General features: G+C 36.9%; 3 protein-coding genes across 9 annotated transcripts in view; all 3 read right to left on the bottom strand.

The window, feature by feature from the left end:
• The window catches only part of gad1b (glutamate decarboxylase 1b), a 28,095-nt gene extending 23,221 nt beyond the window's left edge, over positions 1-4,874 (bottom strand). Inside the window, exons 1-3 of one of the 4 annotated variants that reach the window (XM_067458902.1) lie at positions 4,497-4,871; positions 3,363-3,470; positions 1,318-1,380 (exon numbers count right to left, since the gene is read on the bottom strand). In XM_067458902.1, the coding sequence (XP_067315003.1) occupies positions 1,318-1,380; positions 3,363-3,438 (139 nt within the window). In that variant the 5' untranslated portion in view covers positions 3,439-3,470; positions 4,497-4,871. Of the gene's footprint in view, positions 1-1,317; positions 1,381-3,362; positions 3,728-4,496 lie in introns of those variants that run through there. The other 3 variants (XM_067458901.1, XM_067458904.1, XM_067458903.1) reach the window with 3 other exon arrangements.
• Positions 4,875-5,960: 1,086 nt separating this feature from the next.
• erich2 (glutamate-rich 2) lies at positions 5,961-10,847 on the bottom strand. Of its 2 annotated transcripts, XM_067458253.1 has the most exons (11): positions 10,710-10,847; positions 9,624-9,675; positions 9,418-9,457; positions 9,212-9,248; positions 8,940-9,032; positions 8,051-8,173; positions 7,716-7,810; positions 7,404-7,570; positions 6,903-6,960; positions 6,729-6,800; positions 5,961-6,555 (listed from the first exon to the last, which is right to left on the bottom strand). In XM_067458253.1, exons 1-11 carry the CDS (start codon positions 10,715-10,717, stop codon positions 6,383-6,385), a joined length of 918 nt encoding a protein of 305 aa, XP_067314354.1. In that variant the 5' UTR covers positions 10,718-10,847; the 3' UTR covers positions 5,961-6,382. The 2 variants fall into 2 exon arrangements, with proteins under 2 accessions (XP_067314354.1, XP_067314355.1); XM_067458254.1 differs by lacking the exon at positions 10,710-10,847 and having other exon boundaries at positions 9,624-9,683.
• The window catches only part of LOC137093439 (transcription factor Sp5), a 67,362-nt gene continuing 53,954 nt past the window's right edge, over positions 10,781-24,188 (bottom strand). For 2 of the 3 annotated variants that reach the window (XM_067458250.1, XM_067458251.1), the window contains 2 exons: positions 12,885-13,178; positions 10,781-12,686 (listed from right to left, as the gene is read on the bottom strand). In XM_067458250.1, coding sequence (XP_067314351.1) covers positions 11,739-12,686; positions 12,885-12,917 — 981 coding nt within the window. In that variant the 5' untranslated portion in view covers positions 12,918-13,178 and the 3' untranslated portion in view covers positions 10,781-11,738. The remainder of the gene's footprint in view (positions 12,687-12,884; positions 13,179-24,188) is intronic. The other variant, XM_067458252.1, reaches the window with a different exon arrangement.

Below are 24,188 nucleotides of genomic sequence, written 5' to 3'. Positions count from 1 at the left end.
GGCTACACGATTTTATTGCGGCTATCAAAATAGATTTTTCTGTTTTGTCTCATGCTAAAGACCAAAAGCTTTTTGGGCCTCACAACCACGGTGAGCATGTTTTATTGTGCATGCAATTAAAATAAAACATCCACTCTGATCAAACAGCAATTCTTTACGTTTGAAATTCACTGAATCTTCAGATTAAAAATATGGTTTTATTTGAGCAGTGGTTTACACACTGGATTAGGCATTTATTTCGTTTCTTTAAATCGTTCAAATGAGTCTATTCAGATACATTTCTGCATGAGCTCTATCTCTCCAAAAATATTAAATGCTACATAAATAAATGCATAAAGAAATAAATGAACACACGTATTTAGACGCTTTTTATATGAGCTCAAACTACAGCAGAATATGCAGCTGCTGGCGCAAGATGTGTATTAGCCTACACACATCAACAATTTGAATGACAGAGTGATCATTCAATTTTTCCCGGTTTTAGGTAGGATGTGAAAACCTATTACTAGTTCGATCCATGTTTTTTCAATAATCGGGCATAGTTCTCATTACGCGTTCATTAAAAAAAGGGCAAAATTGAATCAGAGGATCTGGCCTTGAGACACAAGAATAAAACGACTGAGAGTTCACCAGGACCATTGGCCACATCCTCCCAGACGTCATCATCTTAAAAACACCCAATCCTCTTCACATCTTTTAGCGGGCTATAAAAAGCAGTGTGGCGTAAAAAGACAAGTTGAGAGAGAGAGAGAGAGAGAGAGAGAGAGAGAGAGAGAGAGAGAGAGAGAGAGAGAGAGAGAGAGCACCACCCACCAGGAAACTAATAGACTAGAGAGAGAGCAACACCGGCAGCCCCTTTTTTCTCCTGATATATAGAGTTTCAAATCCAGTTACGAAAAGCTACCTAAGTGACCGTGAGAAAATATTTCCATCCAGACACTGATGATTCACACTCCACTCCCTACAGACTATTTTTCTCTTCTCTTGCCGAGCAACCTACAAAAAACCTCTCATTCGGGGATAATTTATTTTATTTTGTCCAGAAAATTATAATGAGAGTGAACAAGGGCTGATACGGGGGAACAAAAGACTAAGACCCTGTTCACACAGTAGCCTACAGGGTAAATAACAGCTCGCTGACCTTTAGTGTGATGGAAACGAGCAATGACAGTCTCTTGCTCCCTATCTAGGGCATATGTATTCACACCTGGGTCAACAGAGCAACAACAGCATGGTTAAAGGTGCCCTCCACTTTGGCACCTCGGCTGACCTCATGCGCCCTTTGAAGACTGAAATAATGTTGGCACTGTAACTTACCACATATCTTCATGCCCAGTTTCCTCGTGCATCCGTGCGCAACCCCGTACCACGCGTCGCAGGCTAAAACGAGACGTTTGGAGAGCTGTTCAACATCCCATATTTGATTCTATTCTCAATGCTGTGGATGAGGATGTGCGCGCATAAGAAAGCGCAAAATTGAGGGTCAACATGCATTGACGCAGAAGACAATGAAAGTGCGCAACACACTCGGGTCTTTGTCGGACGTGTGGCTGTTTTCTTCTTCTATGTGTCTATTTCATGTTTTTGTTGAAAAGGCTTGATTTTCATCAAGCAATCAATAGAGGCTATCAGAGAGGCAGGCAGCTAATAGATGGTGGCACACATCCGGCAAAGAGGCGGTTTAAAATAAGCGGGCATGAAATGAGGTCTCGGAATTAATTGAGTGAAACGCTTGTGTTTGACTTGCCAGCCTTCACACAGAAAGCCTAGAAAGTGTAAAATTCCCCCCCAAAAAAATACACGAATGACCTCTAGCATTAGTGACCAGACAGATGCAGCCATACACTTTAGATGCTGAAAGTGAAATAAAATGAGCACACACCCACAACAGTAAGCATTAAATTGAGCATAAGCAACGCAACACTATTCAGCAAGGGAAAATATCAATTATATACATAATATATAGTGCAGTTGCGTGTTTGCATGAAATGTGCATATAATAATAGGCTCTATTATTATTATTATTATTATTATTATTATTATTATTATTATTATCATCATCTTTAGTAGTCTGAAATGAATTTATCTCTGGGGTGGGTTTTGTCTGAGGGGCAGATCTAGCTCTATCTGCCCCAGGCGCGCGCTGTCAGATGAGGCAGAGACAGCGCGCGCCCCTCAGGTCAGTGAGCGTGAGATAGAGCTTGGCAGGGAGATAATAGCAAAACACGCAGAATACACACACACACACACACACACACACGCACGAACACACACACACACACACACACACACACACACACACACACACACACACACACACACACACACACACACACACACACACACACACACACACACACACACACACACAATAAAACAGCACAACACATAATTATTTTACATTTTTTATCAACAATTATATAGCATAAAAAAACATATAGCCCAGACAACGACATCTTAATAATAGCTACTGTACTATTTTAGAATGACATTTTCATTTATTTATTGTTCACATATCTAGATGGTAGCTACAGGAAGGTTTCTTAAACCTCATAAAATCCGATCAAACCCGTTTCTTTTATGTATGTTTTTTTTTTTTTTTTTTTTTTGACTCGGGCATTTTTACAAAGGAAATGTGAATTGGACCGTGATGGCGGGTAATTTTTGTAATTACGCTATTAAGGTGGGTCTGTTGAGAGCAGACGATGGCTGATTGCTGTTATTCAAGCTCCCATAAAATGAGGCAAAATGCAGGACTATTGTTATAAGATCAGGGCCATAATTAACTGCGATACGCAATTAGGCAGAAGTGTGCTCTTATTTGAGAAAAAAATAAGAATACAATTTACATGCTAGTTTCATTTGTAATCTGCAGGTATGAATTGAGACTAAAACTCTATCTAGAAAATTGCAGAGAGGAAATAAAATAATCGTATAAGACTATTTTTTTTATTATTAGCTATTACAACTACATGTAGGCCGTCTATATCGATCCCCATGCAATTGACGAATTTACGTTTTTATGACGAAAACTATAACCTATCAAAACTATAACTTATTACAAACTGTATCTTATTACAATGATTTGTTTTGTAATAAAAAGATCAGGGTTTTTCGTTTTAAAATATCTATCTATCTATCTATCTATCTATCTATCTATCTATCTATCTATCTATCTATCTATCTATCTATCTATCTATCTATCTATCTATCTATCTATCTATCATTTATTATTTGTCGCTCAAACTGTCAGCTAATAGACATTTCACACGGCGCTGTGTGTTTTTCACGGCAGTGATGAACATCGCCACCCCACGGAGTAAACAAGCCAAGTGAAAAACGCGTTATCCAGAGAGACCTACTTGTGGCAGGTTGTCGTAAATTAGCCGTGTTTGGGTCCATATCAGCAGCCGAGGAAGAAGGTGCAGAAGACGCCATCAGTCCAGAAGAAACACCTCACTGCTTTCAGACTGAAGGGAAAAAAACACACTACACGGAAAATATGTAAAAATGAAGACAAAACAAAGTGATGGCACAAATAACACTTGCTTATATCCAAAAGACTGGCTAATATATCATATATAAAGTATATAGACTACTATCTAGCACAATTTCACGCATCAAATTCTCCTTATGAAATGGCAGTAATTCACTCCCCGACACGAGGATAATTTGTCTTGCTCCACGCGCGCGCGCGCTCAGTGTTCTGTCATGTTCAGAAATGCGCTCTGATAACAGCGCACATTACAGCACGAGAAAAAAAAACCTCACATACCTAACAAATAACGAAAATAATTGTAGGTAAGTTCTGAAGGTAACCCGACCTATATAAGTTGGTATTTTGGATGGCGGTCCGGTTCTGATCTCCAGACGCACCGGCCCCTTTGAGCTCCTGCGTGCAGCAGACCGTGAAGTCTGACTTAATTGGCTCTGTAACGAGGTCTTTAAATCGAACCATTTAAGGCAAAGAAACGAAGAATCTGTTCGCTTTAACCACCGCATAACAAAGGCGACGAAGTCAAGACAGAAATATTCGTCTGAAGGTATCATAAGTGTTATGATGACGATGATAAATAATATTTCTTTGTGTCAGACGATTTTACAAAAGGTCAGAAGCTTAAACGATTCTCGTCTCAAAAATAGAGAGAATAGAAAAAGAGTGAGTTATTGATTTCTCAATTAAGATGATCTTTAAATATGCTCAAATAAAGCGCATCAATCACTGTCGGAGTTACTGAAATATGGCCAAAAATCATTGCGCTGCTCATGTGTTAAATTACACCGTGTTTTTAGATCATTATTTTGTTCCAGTAAGAACACAGAATCACAATATTGGCAGAAACTGGGTTAAATCTCTACATGCGTGTATTATAACTGAATACAAAAGCAGTTTCTGCCCTTCTTTCTCATCTCATATTGCTATCTTCAGAATATTGTAGAAAATAAAATAAAAAATACTTAAATTTAGTTCAAAACGCATGAAGGTGAGCACTTACCTTACGAAGTCACAGGTGTCACAGTAAAATCCAGAAAAATGGCACGCGGAGGATGTTTCACACCGCGTGATGTAGCCGGGAGACACTTGACATTAGAAAACCAGAAGAGTGCCCAAGAAAATAAAAATCCATCCAGCGCCTGTTCTTGATTCAGTGTTTATCCTTCAAAAGGCGACAGGAGAATCTCCAAAATTCACTTCTGCTGTATTTTTCCACGGGTTAATATCCACGGGTTTATCCCGAGACTTATTACATGGACTCAAGTCATCAGACACATGAAGTTTAATTCTCCGAGTAAAATATATATTCACACACACGTCAAAATAGCGTGGGAGTGAGAAAACGGTGAGTGAGAGGGAGAGGGCGAGAGAGAGGCAGAGAGATCATGGGGACGAGCTCACATTTTTATTGTTGGTGTTTTGGAGGGACACAATAAAACAAATGTAGGCATTCCATCCTAATGTAATTGTTTTTTTTAATTTAATGCACGACTTGTGGATCAGCTCCAGCTATAACGTGTACGAGACATCTGGAGCACATCCACGAGGTGGCAACAGAGAACAGATCAACTTGAACTTGAATGAAGGATTTTTGGGCAGCGCCCTGGAAAAACACTTGAGCTGCTCGGTTCGTGTCTGCAAGACCGTTCATTTTAAAACTCTACCGATCTAACTTATCATTGGTTTCCACTGCCGCGGTTTCAGGACCTGGACGGCTCCACTGTCCACCCGGTTAACAAGAGACTGGGGCTAGTTGTCACACCTTTTCACTTCAGTTAGTATTTCTCACGGTGGCTTTTTTTTTAATAGTTTCTTTATATATATATATATATATATATATATATATATATATATATATATATATATATATATATATATATATATATATATATATATATATATATATATATATATATATATATATAACCTTTTTTCAACGAATATATCGTTATCTTAACAAATGCACCGGTCACTTTTATTGTGTTCCCGTGTGCAATAGCTATGCAGAAATAGTAAAAAATAATGATAATAAATAAAATAAAAATTAAGACAAGAATTTACCCCGAAAAAGCATTTGGAGGCTAAAATTAAACTTTAAAATATTAATACTCAAAGTATTCCCGAAATGAGACAACCGCAGGGGTCCACAAACTCGGTCCTGGAGGGCCACTGTCCTGCAGAGTTTAGCTCCAGCCCCAATCAAACACACCTTAACCAGCTGATCAGTGTCTAGGGCCTATAAAGACATTGATTAACTGTTTCAGGAGAGTTTGATTGGGGCTGGAGCTAAACTCTGCAGGACAGTGGCCCTCCAGGACCGAGGACCCCTGTTCTAGTGTGACAACTGCATTGACCCGGTCACATTTGTGAAACAATAGTGTTCTTTTTCCTCCATCAGATGGCGCTACAATGTCTTGCGCCTTCTGAAAAAAAAAAAAAAAAAAAAAAAAAAAGTGAAGCAGGAAATAGCTATTTTATTATCTTAAGACATATGGGCCTGGTTTTCAAAGACAAGTCTTAAATTAAGCCAGGATTAGGCCTTATTTCAATTATGACATTTAAGTAGCTTTTATAAACATACCTTAGAAAAACAACAACACATTACCAGTGTGCATTTTGAGACAAAACAATAGCACATATTGTAAGGTCTGTCAATGAAGTCTGGGACTGGACTTGAGCCTTGTCTGTGAAACCGGGGTTAGATTACAATTCATGCAGAATATAATTGAATGTCCAGCCAGTATTTGACATAACTGTGCACATACATGACATTTTGGACACGTCACACATTGTTTATAAGCATGAGACATATTAATAGCAAAACAATACTGTGCCTGCTTTTACGGCTGTGGGAAACGCACCACACTAGATTGATTTATTGTTTATTTAAGATGAAGATGACAATGTATCATCAGTGGACCCTTCATCTGTATCAGAGCTATCCGTGGACTCATCGTCATCATCCTCAACATCATCATCATCCTCAACATCATCATCATCATCATCATCAGATGTGTCAAATTCAACATCATCATCATCATCTGATTCCTCCTCTGCTTCTAGAAGTTATAATATCGAGATGAAGAAGGTGAATTCAATACACTTGTGTTTCATTATTAAATTTGCCTATTTTAGATAGATAGATAGATAGATAGATAGATAGATAGATAGATAGATAGATAGATAGATAGATAGATAGATAGATAGATAGATAGATAGATAATGAACTCACCTATCAGTAATTTTTCTTCAATGAGAGGCAGGAAGCTCTTGGCCTCTGAGTTCTGGGGCTCATAAATTAAAACTAAATTTAAAGAATGAATGAGAATGATGAAAACATCCGTATCATGATGTAAGAAATCCCAAATAATAATACTAAACGATATTAATTCAAATGGCTACTTACTCATCTGACAGAGCTTCTTGGCTAGTTGATAGTTTTTTGTCATCACAGCCTGTAGAAACTGGAACAAACAGAACAATATTTTAGCTGCATCTCAATAAATGGAAATTAAAGCGCCAATAGGTCACCCAAAATGTTTAATTAGCCCATGATTACTCACCCTCAAGCCATCCTAGGTGCATATGGCATTCTTCTTTAAGACGAATACCTATATAATCTTAAAATATATATTTAAAAAAACGGGAACTGCCTTCCATATTCAATTTACGAAGAAAGTGTAACGCCTCTTGCGGTTCAAAATGCTTATGCTTCATTCGCCGTCATTGTCGCACTGTTACGTTTTTTTTTTTTTGTAAGTTGAATACAATAGATGGTCTTACGGATACTAGATATTTTATTTTATTTTAAATATGGATATTTTTCATACAAAACCCCTATCGATTCACTTTGTAAGTTGCTTTGGATAAAAACCGTCTGCTAAATGTGAATGTACATGACGTGTACCTCTGCAAACAATTCAAGTGGCACGTGTCCTTCTGCGCTCTCATTTTCTTCTCCTTCACTTCGGACCTCATGAGGATCCTGGTCATTTGCAGGCGGCACTACTTGAGGGCCCTGGATATGTAGTTCATGCACACTTTCTGAATGGACTTCACATTCTCCTTGCTTTTCTAATGTTTAAATAAGAAAAAGAAAAACCTTTTTGGACCCTGCTGTATTTGTACAGGAGCCCATGGGCATCACAAAATGCTTTAGGAACTGTGAGACAAATGGGCTAAACATTAAATGGACTAAAGAATAAAACAGATCCAGTACCTGTCATAATATGAGGGACCTGTTTAGGTAGTTTATGTCCATGCGTGGTTACATTTCTGAAGGACGGAGCTTTAGAGGCATTATACCCTCTGCTGCTGAAAAAAATGGGTGATAAAAGGTAAACTATTAGAGATCACTGGAGCGAATGAATGCCATCAGCTTCCCTGCTTTATGCATGTATGGCCCATAAACCGCATCCCATGTATGACCCAAAGAGCATGTTGACCGGAATACAAAAAGCCACTGATACACTCAAATTAAAAAAATAAGCTTTTCCTTTAGATAAATTTATGCATCTGTCCGAATAATCTAGTATAGAGAACTGTCGCTTTTACCTCTTTGAATTTTGTGCTTTGGCAATGGTATTTGATGCTTCAGGGTTTAGGGAAGGATTCCCCTCTGCCTTTAAAGAGGGATCCTGCTCTTCACTCTTTCCACTGGCTTTTGCTTTCTGTTGCCTAGACAAAATCAAACCAAATTTAAAGAGCATCTAAATGATGGTTAAAGAGTGATTCTGTCATCATCTCTGAGTGTTTGGCATGGTAATGGATATGACAGTGTTGATATGTTTAGTCTTGGTGGAATAGATCTGCTATGCTGCTAACAGTTATTTTAGTTAGACAAAACCAGCAACACTTGTGACGCCAAGGGGTCAGAAGAAACAAAAGATGGAGTAGAATGATTTCTAAAGTATCATGTGAAACTGAAGACTGGAGTAATTATGCAGAAAATGTGGCTTTTAGATCATAGGAATAAATTACATTTTACTATATATTCACTTAAATTATATGAATATTTCATATTAGTCTTTTTACTGTATTTTTTATCAAATAAATTCAGCTTTCTTCTTTCAAAAACATTAAAAAAGTCTAAAAAAATTAGAAGTTAAAAATTAGTAGTTAAAAAAATTGCCAATAATATTCTTTTAAATATGCACACGTTTACTCTTAATAGTAGGTCTAATAAGTAAAAATGCAAACCATTTCGTTACTCAAATTCAGTTATGATTCACATAAATCATAATTTGTCCACCTCAATTGTCTATGGTGGTTACAGCCGTAGCGCCATCTAGTTTCATGACAGAACTTTGTTTTTAATCTCAAAGTTCTTTGATTAACATCAAAGTCTCATATGATTGCAAGCAAAGAAGTTTAATTATAAATATTGTAAGGCTTTTACAATATTGTGAGCAATTCATGTTCAGTAATCACTAAAATGCTTTACCTTGTGGAACTTGGAGCTTTGATATTTGTTGTCTCAGAGTTCATAGAAAAATCTTGTCCCCTTGTCTTTCCACTGGCTTTTGATTTCTGCTGCCTTTACATAAAATCAAACCAGAGCACTGAATACATTTTACGTGAATGTGGTTTTTAAAGTAACTAAAGCATAATAAAGTCCAAAAGACCGTCAGACCGTCAGTGTTCAGAGGTAAGAAGAATTCATTATTTCAAACTATATATGAAATCATAGTGACCCAGTAACATTTTTAAACCTACTTTGGTTTCCATTCCACTGATTCTTTTGCCACTGGATCTACAGAACAAAGGATATAATGTCATTCAACCTTTTTAGATGAAAAATAACCCTTCAGGAAACCAAAGCAGACTGTCGTCATGTGTGTGTAACTGCTTGATGTTACAAACCAGTTGCTATAGTGGATATGTATTGATAGACATTATTTCGTGCAAATTGATTATTGTACCTGCAGAACTGCCAATCACTGGTTTTAAGGGCGCAACCTCCTTTAGAAATAGAAAATGACAAAATGTGAACAATACTAAAGCCAAATCAACACTGTACAATTATATATATTATTAAAATAGCACAATGATCAAGATGCTAAAGTTTATCTTATGAAACAGCACAATATCAATATAACCACCATATGCAGATTGCCCTGCCACTGACCTTGTCATTGCCTTTTGATGAGACTTCTGACAGCCACCCAACACACTGTAAACTTAGCATTAATAATACAATATTTAAAACAAGTATTTTGATGTTAAAGAAATGCAGACATGGTAAAGCCATTGTGTAGAGCATTTGAAAGAGTAATGAAAATGATACAAATGTTTGCTGATTGTCCAGTTTTAACCTGTTTGTGACCTGATGCTATTTTAATATGTTGAAAATTCTGACCTTAAATATTCACCCTCATGTCCTTCCAAACCCATAAGACTTTCATTCATCTTCAGAAAACAAATAAAAATCTTTTTTTTTTTTTTTTTGTGAAATCTGAAAGCTTTTTGTTCTTTCCATTGACAGCTACGCAACTGACACTTTGATGGTTGAAAAATAGTTCATAAAACGAATGAATTGAGCGGTCTAGTCCAAATATTCTTAAGAGACTTGATCGCTTAATTTTATGAGCAGATTGAATTTAGGCTTTTATTCACATATAAACATTGATCAGCGAACATAAACAGAAGCTCAATTAAAGCTCATTGGTTCTTGCTGAAGCTCAAACGTGCTGCGCAACGTGAGAATGAACATTCTCGGTTCTTGCATGTCAGGCAAACTTGAGCTTTCATTTACCACAGCTGATGTGTGTTGATGAATGATTATATGTGAATAAAAGACTAAATTAAATCTGTTAATCACATCATAAAGCAATGGACAAAACCACTAAATTAACTGTTTTACAAACTCTTTATGAACTTTTTAAAGCATCAAAGTGGTAGTTGAATGAACTGTTAACGGAGTACAGAAACTGGCTCAGATTTAATAAAAAATATACTGAATTAGGACATGAGTGTGAGTGATTCATGACAGCATTTTTTATTTTTGTGTACTATCGCTTTAAGTCCTGACACACTGCCTGTAACTCAAGAGTCTGTTGAATGTTTTAAGCCTTGATCACACATTCCACTGCAACGTTCACAGATAAGAAAGTGATTGTATGGAAAAAACAGGTATAAACAGTTTGAAAAATAACGTAGAATACGTTCTGCAAGACATGTAGGATAATACGTTGTAAACATTGAGCGTCATTACCTGTTCATCTTTGTGAAGAGTTTTTCCTTTTTATTTGATATAGCGACTGTAGCTAGTAGAGAGTAGAGAACTGAACGGGTAATTATTTTTTAATAAAGCCTGCCATACAATTTTAGACATACAGTAACACCTTTCGGAAGTTTCTTTGGACTTTCTGAAACCCTGTCGCAGTTTGAGTGGGTAAGCGTGCTGATTCCATAGCAACGACAGGGAGGCGTCACCTCCAAATAATCCGAGTGCAACATGCTCTTTCCGGAACCAAAGTCTTGCGTTACACTTGCTACCCACAATAATATTTTACACAAAACGTTACAGCATACAGGAATGTATTCATTACAATAACAAACAACATACATCATTATTAGGCTATTATACTTTTTGTTCCATGAGGATTTTAACTTCCAAGTTAATACAAAGTGAAAAAATTGTAAAATTGTACATTTTTGGTGTGCTGAACAACATTTTCTAAATGATCAAATAAATAAAATGAACATAATTTTGTGTACACTCGATACATTTCTTTTTGAAAAAGAAGGTACATACCAATGAACATTTCAGATAAAACTTTGGATAGTTGCCACACATACTTTAATAATTCTGTTTAGACAATTAACAAAGTCCTGACTATACAAAAGCGTTTGAACATTAATTTGAACACCTGTTTTGAGCATGTTGTTGCACTAACGGGGTAAGATGCCTCCGTGGGTTCTCCCATGCTTTTCTGCTATATTTAAACAATTATGAAACAAGTGATGAAACAGCAAAAATGTAAACGATAACATACATCAATGTAAAATTATTGTTTAAGCAAACAAGTATTGTAATTAATACTCTGTATGCTATATTTACTGTATAACATTTAAACTCAAATGTGACAACTTGCCCCGACTGGTGTTTGAATTGAACATATACCTTGGTGTAACTTGAACCCTAGCAACTTATTTACTGAGATAGTGGTATAGCTCAATTGTGACAACAAGCCCCATACTTTATGAAGTGCTCAAAAAAAGTTGGCCTACTTTGAACAATCTAAGACTTCTGTTCAAGAGTTTTGTTCCTGTGATCCAGCATGGCATATATTGGTCTGTTCTTCCTCATCAGGTGTGTCTTCAGGTGTTTGGCCAGATGATCACTGCGCATGAAGCGTTTGGAGCAGTCCGGACATGTGAAGCGCTTTTCACCGGTGTGTGTGCGCAGGTGCCTTTGGAGCTCGTCGGAGCGTGTGAAGCTCTTCCCGCAAAACATCCAGCTGCACACAAATGGGCGCTCACCAGCGTGCCACCTCAGATGCGCCTTCAGGTGCGAAGTCTTGCCGTACAATTTTCCGCAGCCCGGTATGTGGCACATATGCTGCTTTCTCCTGCCCGGAGTGTCAGAGGACTTCTGGCAGTTCGGGCACATGCATCTCCGGCTTTTACGCGACTTGGAGTGCAGCAGGGTGGCGATTTGGGACTGGAACTGGCCAAACTCTGGGTGACCCAGAACCCACCCGCGGGGGATCTGAAAATGATGTGTTGAGGAGTGATTGGCAGCATCTTGTAGGGTCCACCATTGTATATCCTCCCGTGCCAAATGTCTCTGCGGATGATGATGCACAAGTCCAGTATGTGTGGGTACATAAGCTGAAACTGATGTGGGAAGAGAAGCGTATGAGGAGGAACATGCTGATGGACAAGGCAACATCTTTAAGGGTGAGAAGTCATAGTGTTCCGCCGGAGGAGTCAGTGGCACATCGTGGTGTGGATTTAATGAGGTCTGGAGGTGCTGTGACAGCCTCATGCCACAATCAGAGGAGAAAGTTGCATGTGTGGAGCCATCACTTCTCCAAGGATGGAAGAGTTTGGGTGGGGAACCTTCATAAGGGTGGTGCTCCATGGATCCTGATGCACAGGAAAGGCTGATGCGATTACAGGTGTCTTCGAGCAACGTCAAGGGGGATCCTTTGATGGACTCCGGGGTGGAGTTTGGAGTCCGGTCCTATGAAATATCAATACATATAGTTTGTGTTTGAATGATTGTCACTCACATTTAGTCTCCCTCATTTACGGGGATTTGGGGATTGAGAACTCCTGGCACCAAAGTGAACAATGAATTCCTCCCAAATCAACATGCAAGCAAAGTACATCAAAATGACATTGACACAATTCATATCAGATAAAAATGCTTTTTACGCACCTGAAGGAAAGCTTGCAGTGGGTCATTGCGCATTATGGAAACCGCAGTTATGCCACACCAATGAAGACTTCTCGATCTAGAATCCTTAGAACTGTGTTTGGCACCGGTGCACCTCTTTAACGCCGTGCAACAACTCACAGGATAATCTTGTAGCAAAGTGAACACACTGGAATCCTTTCATTGAGTTTGATCAGAACTCCAGCCAGTCAGAATGAAGCATTTTGCCTTTGAAGATTACCGCTGCCCAATCATCAAAGAATAACGGAAGAGCTCAAATCCTTTGAGTGTTTGCTGCTTTGGATAATAAAAGAATTGATTATTTGGAGGCTGAGATGGGGAGAGATGAAGGAGGTGCAATTAATTAATCTGGATTAAGTAAATGGATCAAAGAAATAATAAAAAAATAGGGTGTATGGCACTAAAGAGATGCATTTAAACACACAGTAAATGTGGTTAATGTCTATGAGGCTGTATAGAACTGTATTTGGGTACCACATATTAGTTGGATAAAGTTAACCCACTGTAGAAAAATTGGAAATGTTGCATAACTTTAAATTAAATACAGGGAAATGCACTTTTTTTCCCCAAGCATCTGAAACAAAACTCTAATACACATTGCACACAAAAGTGGAAAGCTTTAATTTGGTTTTTATTCTGTTGTTAATTGTTGTCCCCAAGTATTTTGAAAAGTGAAAGTTTGAACATTTTCCTAGAGTTTTAGAGTTTAATGATATTACAAGGAAGGATTTAAAAAGAACAGCATGGAAACCTGCCGACCCATTCACGATGACGGAGTGAGAGTGAAGGACACGGTTAAGAGGCAGCGTGTGGGAGGCTGCATGGGGCTATTGAATACCTCTTGAAGTGCTTACAAGGGTGTCTAGAACTAGAGCAACATCTGTGGCTTTCCAAAACAAAGCAGAACTCTGTTCCTTCTGCGCACAGAGCTTTGAAGTCTCATGAAGACAGAAAGCAGCCATTGTTCTCTCAGGCCTACATGAAGGCCCTCCAACTTGGGTCTCTTTAATTTAAAAGTTTCCCCAGTAATGTGATCGTTCTTTTCTGTTTCCCTTGGTGAACCTTTGAGGTGAAGCCTGGTTTTGTGTTTAAAAGCCAGAGTTCTGGCACAGTGTCACTGAGTAGTTTAGCCCTCGGTCATGAACTGTGGCCAGTGGTTAGTGTGTGTGGTATGATTTGCAGGTGTGTGTACTATCAATTTGCACTGTAAAGCAAGTTGACCTCAGATGTTTTATCAAATCTCTCCAATACTAAATAATTTGAATGATACCCATGTAAAATGACTTATGTCAACATTTAGTTCTATTTTTTTTACACTTAAGTTTAGGAGAAACCTCTGAGAAAAAATTCCATCCATCCATTGTAAATATCAAAACAACTAATTGTGATTAATACTTTTCTTTTCATTCCTTTTCATTGAGAAAATAAAATAGTCAAATTACCTTTATTTCTATAGCACTTTATTGTTTCAAAGCAGCTTTACAGAAAATAATGAAATTATACAAACTGAATTAAATTCTGCTGTAAAGCAGCTCTAAATGACAACGGTGTCATTGTTCAGCTGAGGTCAGTTCAGTGTTGATTCAGTTTGGATCAATAACTGTATAAAGTTCATCATCCATTATGGAATAATGCGTTCAGTGATGTCATCCTCCAGCTCAGTTCAGTTCAGCTCTCAATAGTGTCGGTGCAGTCAAATCAATAATACTGCTGAATATTATAATTTGTGTAATGTGTGACTCAAAAAGAGCAATAGTGATATGCGTTGAAGTGTGAATCTATGAAATCAGAACCAACTTTAGCCTAAGCAGGAAAGTGCTTCATTTATTCTATACACACATGGAAAAAAAACCTCATGTTTGTATGTGCAAAAAATAACTTCATATGTAACCGTATTCATAAATAAGCCAGAGGGAAGTGTCAGGTATTTGGAGGACTTGGTGGTTTACAACATGTCTTTATTGCAAAAGTTGTAATTCTCTAGGCATGACAATTAAAAATAAAAACGCATGTTATCGGGGTCAGAAGAGGCTGGGGAGGAAGATGCCTGTTAATAGAATCAGAACGCTTTTAACATGCACTCCAGGGTGTGAGAGTGAGCCATTTTACATCGGACCTTTCCTTTGAGGGACACAAGAAAGAGGGAGCGAGAGAGAGGAACGATAACATTGAGTCTAGTCTGTAATTATTCCTGTGGTAATGGTTATTAGAGCAGATCGGACACAGACCAATCAGAAGAGTTCTGGGCAGTTAGCTTCATCAGTGTGAGTGACATTTATGATATTTGCAGTATTGTCCATGATACTTATCATATACCATGGCATGACCACCAGTCAAGTGCATTTAACAACTATGTACGAACATTAATAATTTGTTACTATGCACCCATATGCTAAATACATAAATATAAAATACCTGCAATAAACTCATATAAAAATACCTGCATGTTATATCAGTAATTACATCAATAATTACAGTGTACCCTTCCCTTACACCTTAAACCTACCATACCAACACACCTGTCCCTAAACTTACCCCTCAAGCCCTAAAATCAGCCTTTTATAGTGATAGACTGGGCTGTTATTACAGACGGTGTGTCAAAAGGGTAGTTCAGTAACTGACAGAAGTTACAGAAGTTAATCTCGCCTAATGATGTCTGAATCTGTTTTGATGAGCACATTTCCAATTCCCTACAGAAAGCAAATCAAAGTCACAAAATCAATGTTAATTACAGTACTAGCCATGGCCTTCAACAAAGTTGCAGTGCTGCTTTTCCACATGCATTCACTCACTGTTTTCATCACCCTGTTTTTTTTTGTGCATTTTTGAAGTACACTGTAAAAAACACAACTTGAAAAAAGTTGAAGTGACTGATTTTGTTGTGTTGGTTCAGCAAAAATAAAAATAAATAAAAAAATCACACATTGTAAAAAAATGAAATTGAAAAAAGTTGAGAAGACTTCGCTTTGTTGGTTCAGAAAAAATCCATACTGTAAAAATCCTGTACATCATTTCCCCTAGCTTCTTCTTGTTGACTCAACTTTTGTAAATAACAGTTATACGAACTGAAAATAAGTTTTCTGTGACACAAAAAAAAAATGTTTAGTTGAGTCAATTTGACATTATTTGTTTTCTGGAGAGATGCAACTATTCCGTAACAAATCTTTTTAAGTTGAGACAGTTTAACATTTTGTGTCTATTGGAAACAGAAGTTCTTATTAAGAATGAACAGGTTCAGATGTAGATTTTTTTATTGAAAATGTTTGGTTACCATGTTTTGGTGATGAGTGTTTCCTTTAGTTGGGCGTATTGTGTGAGTTTGTAACAGTGTTTGACAAAACATATAGAATGCTGTAACCAATGATCAGGTGATCTAGAGAACAACATAATAAAGGGAAATAGTTTACTACTTTTTTCATGATCAAAGGGATTATTTGTGAATGTTATATTATATTTACCAACAAAAGTATAATGCAGCAGATCAGTCATTCTGAGTTTTGATTTTTAAATACATTGTGGGAACTTTCTTTAGACACAGACAGACATCAAGAATCAGCATATGAATCTCAACAATGGTGACATGTTTCAAGCTGCAATGCATGCATGCTGAGAGCCATCATTTTAATACTAATTTGGCTCCCAGCATGCATTGTGGCATGAAGCATGTCACCATTTTTGAGATTCATATGCTGATTCTTGATGTCTGTGTGTGGCAAAACCCTTTTCCCCCCTGTAATGTATTTCAAATTCAGAAGGTCTGATCAGCTGCAAAAAAGTTTTGCTGGTAAAGTTTTGGTCAGAAATAATATTATTGATTTATTAGAGTTCATGAGGCTGAAAACTTGATCATCTTACTTTCTTTCTTAGCAAAAATTGTAGTTTTTAGTTAAACACTGTTACAAAGGCCACAAACTCACACAATGAGGCTAACTGCCCAACCAAAGGAAACACTCATCACCAAAATGGTGATGACCAAATGATTTTCAATTTAAAAATCAACATCTAAACCTTTCCAATGGACAACATTTCTTGAATTGGCTCAACTACCAAATATTTTCTACAGAAGAGTTGCATATCTCCAGAAAACAAATAATTTTAAGTTGACACAACTAAAAAAATGTATATCACAGACAACTTATTTTCAGTTCGTATAACTGTCATTTACAAAAGTTGAGTCAACAAAAAAAGTTAGAAGAAATGTCGTAGCCAAAGCTTGTGAGTAGGGATGTTAACGATTTATTGATGATTGATTAATTGTCGATAATACGTTTAATGGATATAATGTAATTAAGGGACCTGCGCGTTTGTGTTGCCCAACCGCAAAACAAACATGAGGGACATTTTTAAGTTTGGGACCATTTTACAGCTGGACCTTAATCAAGACTATAAGTTTGCTTTTGCATTCGCAGCCTTTTGTTTTGTGCTAGTTGTAATACAAACGTCCATTACCAAAAAACTTCAAAATTGTTCAACAGCGTTTTTTTTAACCTTTTTTCAGCTAAAGGGCGTTTGTTTTAGTCTTCGTACATATGCTTTGTAAATTACAACCTCCAATCTGAATAGCTCAGGTGCATGTTCTTGTTTTTTCCTTTGTCAGTATATATATTAATTTCAGATTAAACTGTGGTTTTGTACATGTTGGTCATGCAGTCTCTTCCTGTCAAAGTAGGACCTTCTTTAAAAGTCTTCCTATGTGAGAGTCATTTAGCAGACACTTACCCAAATACCACAGTAAACTTAATAAAGGCTCAGTATAAGGTGGCGTCGAGTGTCTTTCTCAAGGGCACAGCATCCATTTGATTGGAGCAACACTGTCCAAAATTAATAGCTCTGTTTTTGTGCATAATTATTGGAAATGTCCTCATGTACTCATGTTGAAGAAAACATTACAATGATAGGGATATGAGCATGAATAGAAATGAATAAATCTTTCTTTAAAAGCTATAGCTCATTTCTCTGAAACTAAATCAATCCATTCATGCGCAGCAGGAAGCTAAACTGTCACATTCTAAATTTTAAGGCATCACGGATAAAATTTCGTCAGCTGGTTTAAACGTGTTTGCTTGAAGATTTACTTCAGCAGAGGACGTCTCCATGCATTCAGAGGCTGATCAAACTTGTGGAACAGCATCCGCACTTCCTGTCAAAGAGAGGCGCTTAAGGCTACAGAACTGAGGAACATCCAGCAAGAAAACGAGAGAATATCCCTCGTATCTCACAGACAGGTGAGGGACATTCAGAGGAACTTTGTGTGTGTGCGTGTGTGTGTGTTAGCAGCAGATTACCTGCGCACAAATCTGACAGCGTTTGACGATAAGCACTCAGGCATTGGATCCTGTTAACATGTCTCTGTGATGCTAAGAAGATTCCCGAAATGACAAAGACTGCTTCCTTTCATGTGGTTTTAAGTTTGGTCTCTAAAGATCTGTTTCCCTGAGCCAGATATTTAGTCACCTACTCTGGTCAAATAGCCTTAAAGTTGACCAAAAGCTGAATTGTAGGTTAAGCGCTGGGGTGATTGTGCGCTAGCATTGCAATCCAGGACTTTATAGCTTTACAGATTAATAACATTAATGCAAACTCAACAAGAAGGACAGACTGTATTCTGCTGTCTTCAGCATCCAGTCTAGATCATTCAGTCTGCTGTTCAGGTTAGTGAAATGTAATCAGTAGACCTAACTTTAAAAAAAAAATGTGGAAAACCACTGCATTAAAATTACTAAACAAATACATTTCACACGTAATTAAAAAATGTAAGGTATTTTGAACATAACTTAATTTTTTCAATAGAGGGTATATTCGTGACGTCACCATCAGCTGGAGTGACTGCGGTTACGGTCACAGAGTGGTAAAAAGACTGAGAGGCAGTATTGGTTTTCAGCGTGAATGCCGCGATAAACACACAAAACCAGGGGGGAGAGGGGGGAGGGGTAGTCGGCGGAGGCTTGATTACGGACCCCATGGACATCTCTGTGCCCCCCTTTCAGACCAAGGAAGATGGACTTGATAATAGAGTGTAATTTTCTCACTTAAACCACTGTTGTCTGTTACTTCTGCTACTGATTGCTTTTAGAGGGAAAAGCTGTCCGTAACTGCTGGTCTAGGATCTATTTTCTTCGTAATAATAATAGCATATTATTTGCAAAAAAGAGTTGGCAAAAGAGCCAGTGCGTATCTATTTGTGCTTGTCAAATGATTCAATTTCCAATATGTTTTCGCTTTGGTGAGTAACCAATCACAGACATGTTTGTTGATTTCTAGAATGCAATGGCCAGTCACAGGTTTTGAAGTTAGGATCCACTCACCACTTGAGTTTTTGTCCAGTTCAGAGTTCTGCACATGCGCTACTCTTCTCTTACAGTGTAATGGATATAAGAGACAGAATTTTTTTTCCCCTCATTACAAAACAATTGTAACATTCTTTAGTTTAAAATGTAAGAATATTATTTGGACCCTTTCTACAGCAGGTGGAAAGACAAGTAAAAAGTTTGACTGAGCCTTTAGCTTTAAAATTCTGCCTTTAAAATGTCCACCTCCACTCCATTTATTATCCTAAATTAGATGCACCTGTTTGAGGTCATTAGCTGCATAAAGACACCTGTCCACCCCATACAATCAGTAAGAATCCAACTACTAACATGACCAAGACCAAAGAGCTGTCCAAAGACACTGGAGACAAAATTGTACACCTCCACAAGTCTGGAAAGGGCTACGGGGAAATTGCCAAGCAGCTTGGTGAAAAAAGGTCCACTGTTGGAGCAATCATTAGAAAATGGAAGAAGCTAAACATGACTGTCAATCTCCCTCGGACTGGGAATCAATGCAAGATCTCACCTCATGGGGTCTCAATGATCCAAAGAAAGGTGAGATATCTGCCCAGAACTACACGGCAGGAACTGGTCAATGACCTGAAAAGAGCTGGGACTAAGATGTCATGGTTTGAAATCATGCATGGCACGGAAGTTTCCCCTGCCTCAACCAGCACATGTCCAGACCCATTTTAAGTTTGCCAATGACCATTTGGATGATCCAGAGGAGTCATGGGAGAAAGTCCTGTGGTCAGATGAGACCAAAATAGAACTTTTTGGTCATATTTCCACTAAACGTGTTTGGAGAAAGAAGAATGATGAGTACCATCCCAAGAACAGCATCCCTACTGTGAAGCATGGGGGTGGTAGCATCATGCTTTGCGGGTGTTTTTCTGCACATGGGACAGGGCGACTGCACTGTATTAAGGAGAGAATGACCGGGGCCATGTATTGCGAGATTCTGTGGAACAACTTCCTTCCCTCAGTTAGAGCATTGAAGATGAGTCGAGGCTGGGTCTTCCAACAGGACAATGACCTGAAGCACACAGCCAGGATAACCAAGGAGTGGCTCTGTAAGAAGCATATCAAGGTTCTGGCATGGCCTAGCCAGTCTCCAGACCTAAACCCAATAGAGAATCTTTGGAGGGAGCTCAAACTCAGCAACAAGCCAGAAACCTGACTGATCTAGAGAAGACCTCTGTAAAGACCTCTTGACCTCTGTAATTGCAAACAAAGGCTACTGTAGCAAATATTAACATTGATTTTCTCAGGTGTATCATACATTTGTATCATACAAATAAATAGTTAAAAAAATCATACATTGTGAATTTTTGGAGTTGGTTTTTTTTGGTAGATTATGTCTCTCACAGTGGATATGCACCTACGATGACAATTTCAGACCCCTCCATGATTTCTAAGTTGGAGAACTTGCAAAATAGCAGGGTGTTCAAATACTTACTTTCCTCACTGTATATATTTATAGGCTGGAGGGAGACACTGTCTGTCTATAATAATGGTCAAGCTATAATGGTATTATAACCTATGATTTTTAGCACATTCTATGTTTCACATTCTACAATTCTCATTCACATTCTATGAAGTTTGTCCACCTTGTTACATGATGTTGTTACAACGCTTATGGAGCCCATTATTAGCCCATAATAAATAAATAAATAAACAAATAAATTAACAAACAAACAAACAAATAAATAAATAAATATATTATGTTAATTCTAGAAAGTCATGTGTTAATATATGCTCAAGGGCATATGCTTTTACAGGGCAAATAGCACTAATGTGGTACTCATTATTGGTAATTTAGAACTATATACGTATAACATATGTATGCTATAGTTTTCTAAGTGAGAAAACATGATTGGGCATGGTAACTGGCCTGTCAAATTCTTCAAAAAGATTATTTATTACTATTACTATTATTATTTGTGGGCACTAATAATTATGATTTGTGTTAACTGGGGTACATCTATGCATGAAAAGCTAAGTGGTTTTAATGAGACCTTTTTGAAGATTTTTTTAATATATTTTTTTTTAGTCTGTCAATTTTCAACCAGCTTCATTTAGAGCAGTTTGCAATCACAAAATAGCCCAAATCTATGCTTTTTTGATCTGCTGATGAATAATAAATATTTTGTATAATTTATATAATTTATATCATCGAACTGTAACTCACTTCATGAGCATTGTACTTCACATTTCATTTGAGAACAACTATTACAGTTTATGATTAAAATATAAATTAAATTAATGTTTAATGTCTTCATTTGATTCCCAGAAAATACACAGCACAGAATTGGTTTGTGTGTGTTTTGGGGGTCATTAGCCAATTTAAATACATTTTTTATTGTATTAATTTTAATAGCTGTTTTTAAGAATTTAATTAATTAAGTAGATAGTAGCCTACATTTTTTATGGGTAAATATTACAGTATACAAACATCAGACAATGGCAAACAAGGCAGCTCTGGTATAATGTCAATAACACTTCAATAAATGTCTTTTCTTTACAGTTATTGAGGTAAAACATCCCCAAAATACTCAAATGCAAATCGCTCTTTTATGCCAACTTTATTACCCACAATATATTAGGATTTACTTATGACGGCCTTGTCAAGCTTCTCCATTCGCAAGTTCTGCCCTCTGAAAATCATGCCAAAACAGCCATGAAAGTGCATTTCCAGCATCCATGAGATAATGATTTCATTAAATAACCTACTTCGGCTAATCTAGGCTAAGAAGGCATTTTGCATGTTTCTAAATAAACTGCATTTTGAATTAAATATCAGTCAAACACAGTTCAGCAAAACAACTCATTAAACATCATGTGCTCTCAACCAGAGTTAATATTATGCAGAAAAGTTGTGGAAAAATAAATGCCCCCCCTTCAGGATTTATAATTCATTGTGATCTCAACACATCTTCTCAGTTTGATTTAATAAAACATGCACCAAACTAGCACAAAAATGAGCTCATTTTTAAACAGTTTTGTTATAGGACAATTGCACATTTAGCCCTTTAAAGAGAGATTTGTTCTTGGAAATATTTTCCGGTTTCATTCTTATTTATGATTACAATTTTTAGAACTCCACATTTCAGCATTCTCACTATTTCTGTCTATTTTGAGATGTGCACACTTTCTTTCTAATTCAGCATGAGATTACTCTTCATCATCCATTAACCCTGACCTTCCCGGGAGACTGTGAGGTTAAAGATCTTGAGTGCCTCTTGGGGAATCAAATTCTCAATTCATCTTCTCTCTCTCTCTCTCTCTCTCTCTCTCTCTCTCTCTCTCTCTCTCTCTCTCTCTCTCTCCACAACTCTGATGTTGAACTGGCAGTCAATTATTTGTATAATTTAGGTGTTTTGTCCCTATAACATTTGAATATCATTTGAAAGCTTTTTTTTCTGCAGAAATGCACAGTATATTTGGATAAAAGTCACATTTCTAAAAGTGCCTGAATATACACCCAGTGATAAAAGAAGAAACAAAGGGATCAATAATCCCATTTCTAATCCACATTTTTATCTTGTTCTCTACGGTTCATTAACTTCAGAAATGTCTCCAAACTTCATTTACAGGATCTTTTCATATTTTTGTCCACTGCTGAAAAGATGCTAAGGTAAGTCTACCTCCTTGTCACTGAATAATACTACAATCTGTAATAAACACATTTAACGTTCAGCAAAACTTAAACTTTCAGTACAAAATAATTCAATGCACATATCTGTTATTAAAACAGATGATTATGATTTATTGGAGTCAGAGAAGAGAGATGCTGGTGAAACAGAAGTATATTAACTAAGTCTGACATTAAAAATATAATATACTCCACATTAAAAATAAAATTTTTGAAAACTTATAACCATGACAAAAAAATAACTATGACAAGTCAAAATTATGAATCATAAACATGGTAAGCCATAATGATAACACAATAATAATTATAAAAAGTATGAAATACTAAGTCATAATCATGAGATAAATCCTCTAAATTACGAGATACTAAGTCATAACGATGTAAAAATAGAATTATGAGAAATCAAGTCACAATCATGAAATAAAACCTCAAAATTGAGATAATTCATAATTATGAATACATAATATGAATTACTAAATAATAATTATGATACATTATGGTCATAATTATGACAAAAATGAGAAATCATGAGTTAAAAAGTAATTGACAAAATCTACATATTGACAGTACATTGACAACAATGTAATAATTATGACAAAAATACATCATAATTGCATGTCATAATCTATATGATGACTTAGTATCTCATTATTTCAACATTCTTTTTTTTTATTACATTATTTAAAGTTTTTATCTCATAATTATAACTTATCTCATAACTTTTGTGTCATAATTGTGATCTAATTGGAGGAAATGGAATTAAGACATGCATCCTTTGAGACTCATTTCCTGACCTGTACCTTACCAGCAGTCAGTCAGAATGGCTTTTATTAAAACCAGTTTGTAAAAGTAGACTATAAATAGCAATAGTCGTCAAACTAAATAATGTTATCCAATTATAGCATATCCCTCTGAGGATTAATCTCCAAATAATAAAGGGATGTTTTTGAGATACTAATTTCCCAAAAATAACGAGATTTCATTGATTTTGTTATCTCTGGGCGTTATATGTGATTTAAATCTTGATAGCAGTGACTTTATTATCATGTTTTATTGGCCTTGAGGTGTCGTTTACCACAGTGAGGGATGAACAGTGGGCTACAGGCAATCTGAGGACAGAGATGATTACTGAAAAGAAACACACTTGTGGAGAGCTGTGTGGCATATTGATAATAACACACACGTTATGGACAGGATGTGGCCCGGGTGTTTAATTCATCACAGGCCACAGACGAACGGGCGACTAACCTGAATAAATGAGTCAATTACAGAAGATGTGCTGTGCGCTTGTGCTTCACCTGCCTGATATTTTCATTACAAATA

This window comes from Pseudorasbora parva, chromosome 12 (assembly GCF_024679245.1).
Source record: "Pseudorasbora parva isolate DD20220531a chromosome 12, ASM2467924v1, whole genome shotgun sequence".
NCBI classification, from domain to species: Eukaryota; Metazoa; Chordata; class Actinopteri; order Cypriniformes; family Gobionidae; genus Pseudorasbora; species Pseudorasbora parva.
This window is presented reverse-complemented; position numbering and strand designations above follow the sequence as displayed.

Bases quoted from the DNA above. Each gene is read 5' to 3' on its own strand.
- erich2 (XM_067458253.1), bottom strand. The intron at 6,801-6,902 runs GTAAGTAGCCAT...CTTTAAATTTAG, and splicing joins CAAGAAGCTCTGTCAGATGA to TTTTAATTTATGAGCCCCAG. The intron at 6,556-6,728 runs GTGAGTTCATTA...TATAACTTCTAG, and splicing joins TGAAGAAAAATTACTGATAG to AAGCAGAGGAGGAATCAGAT.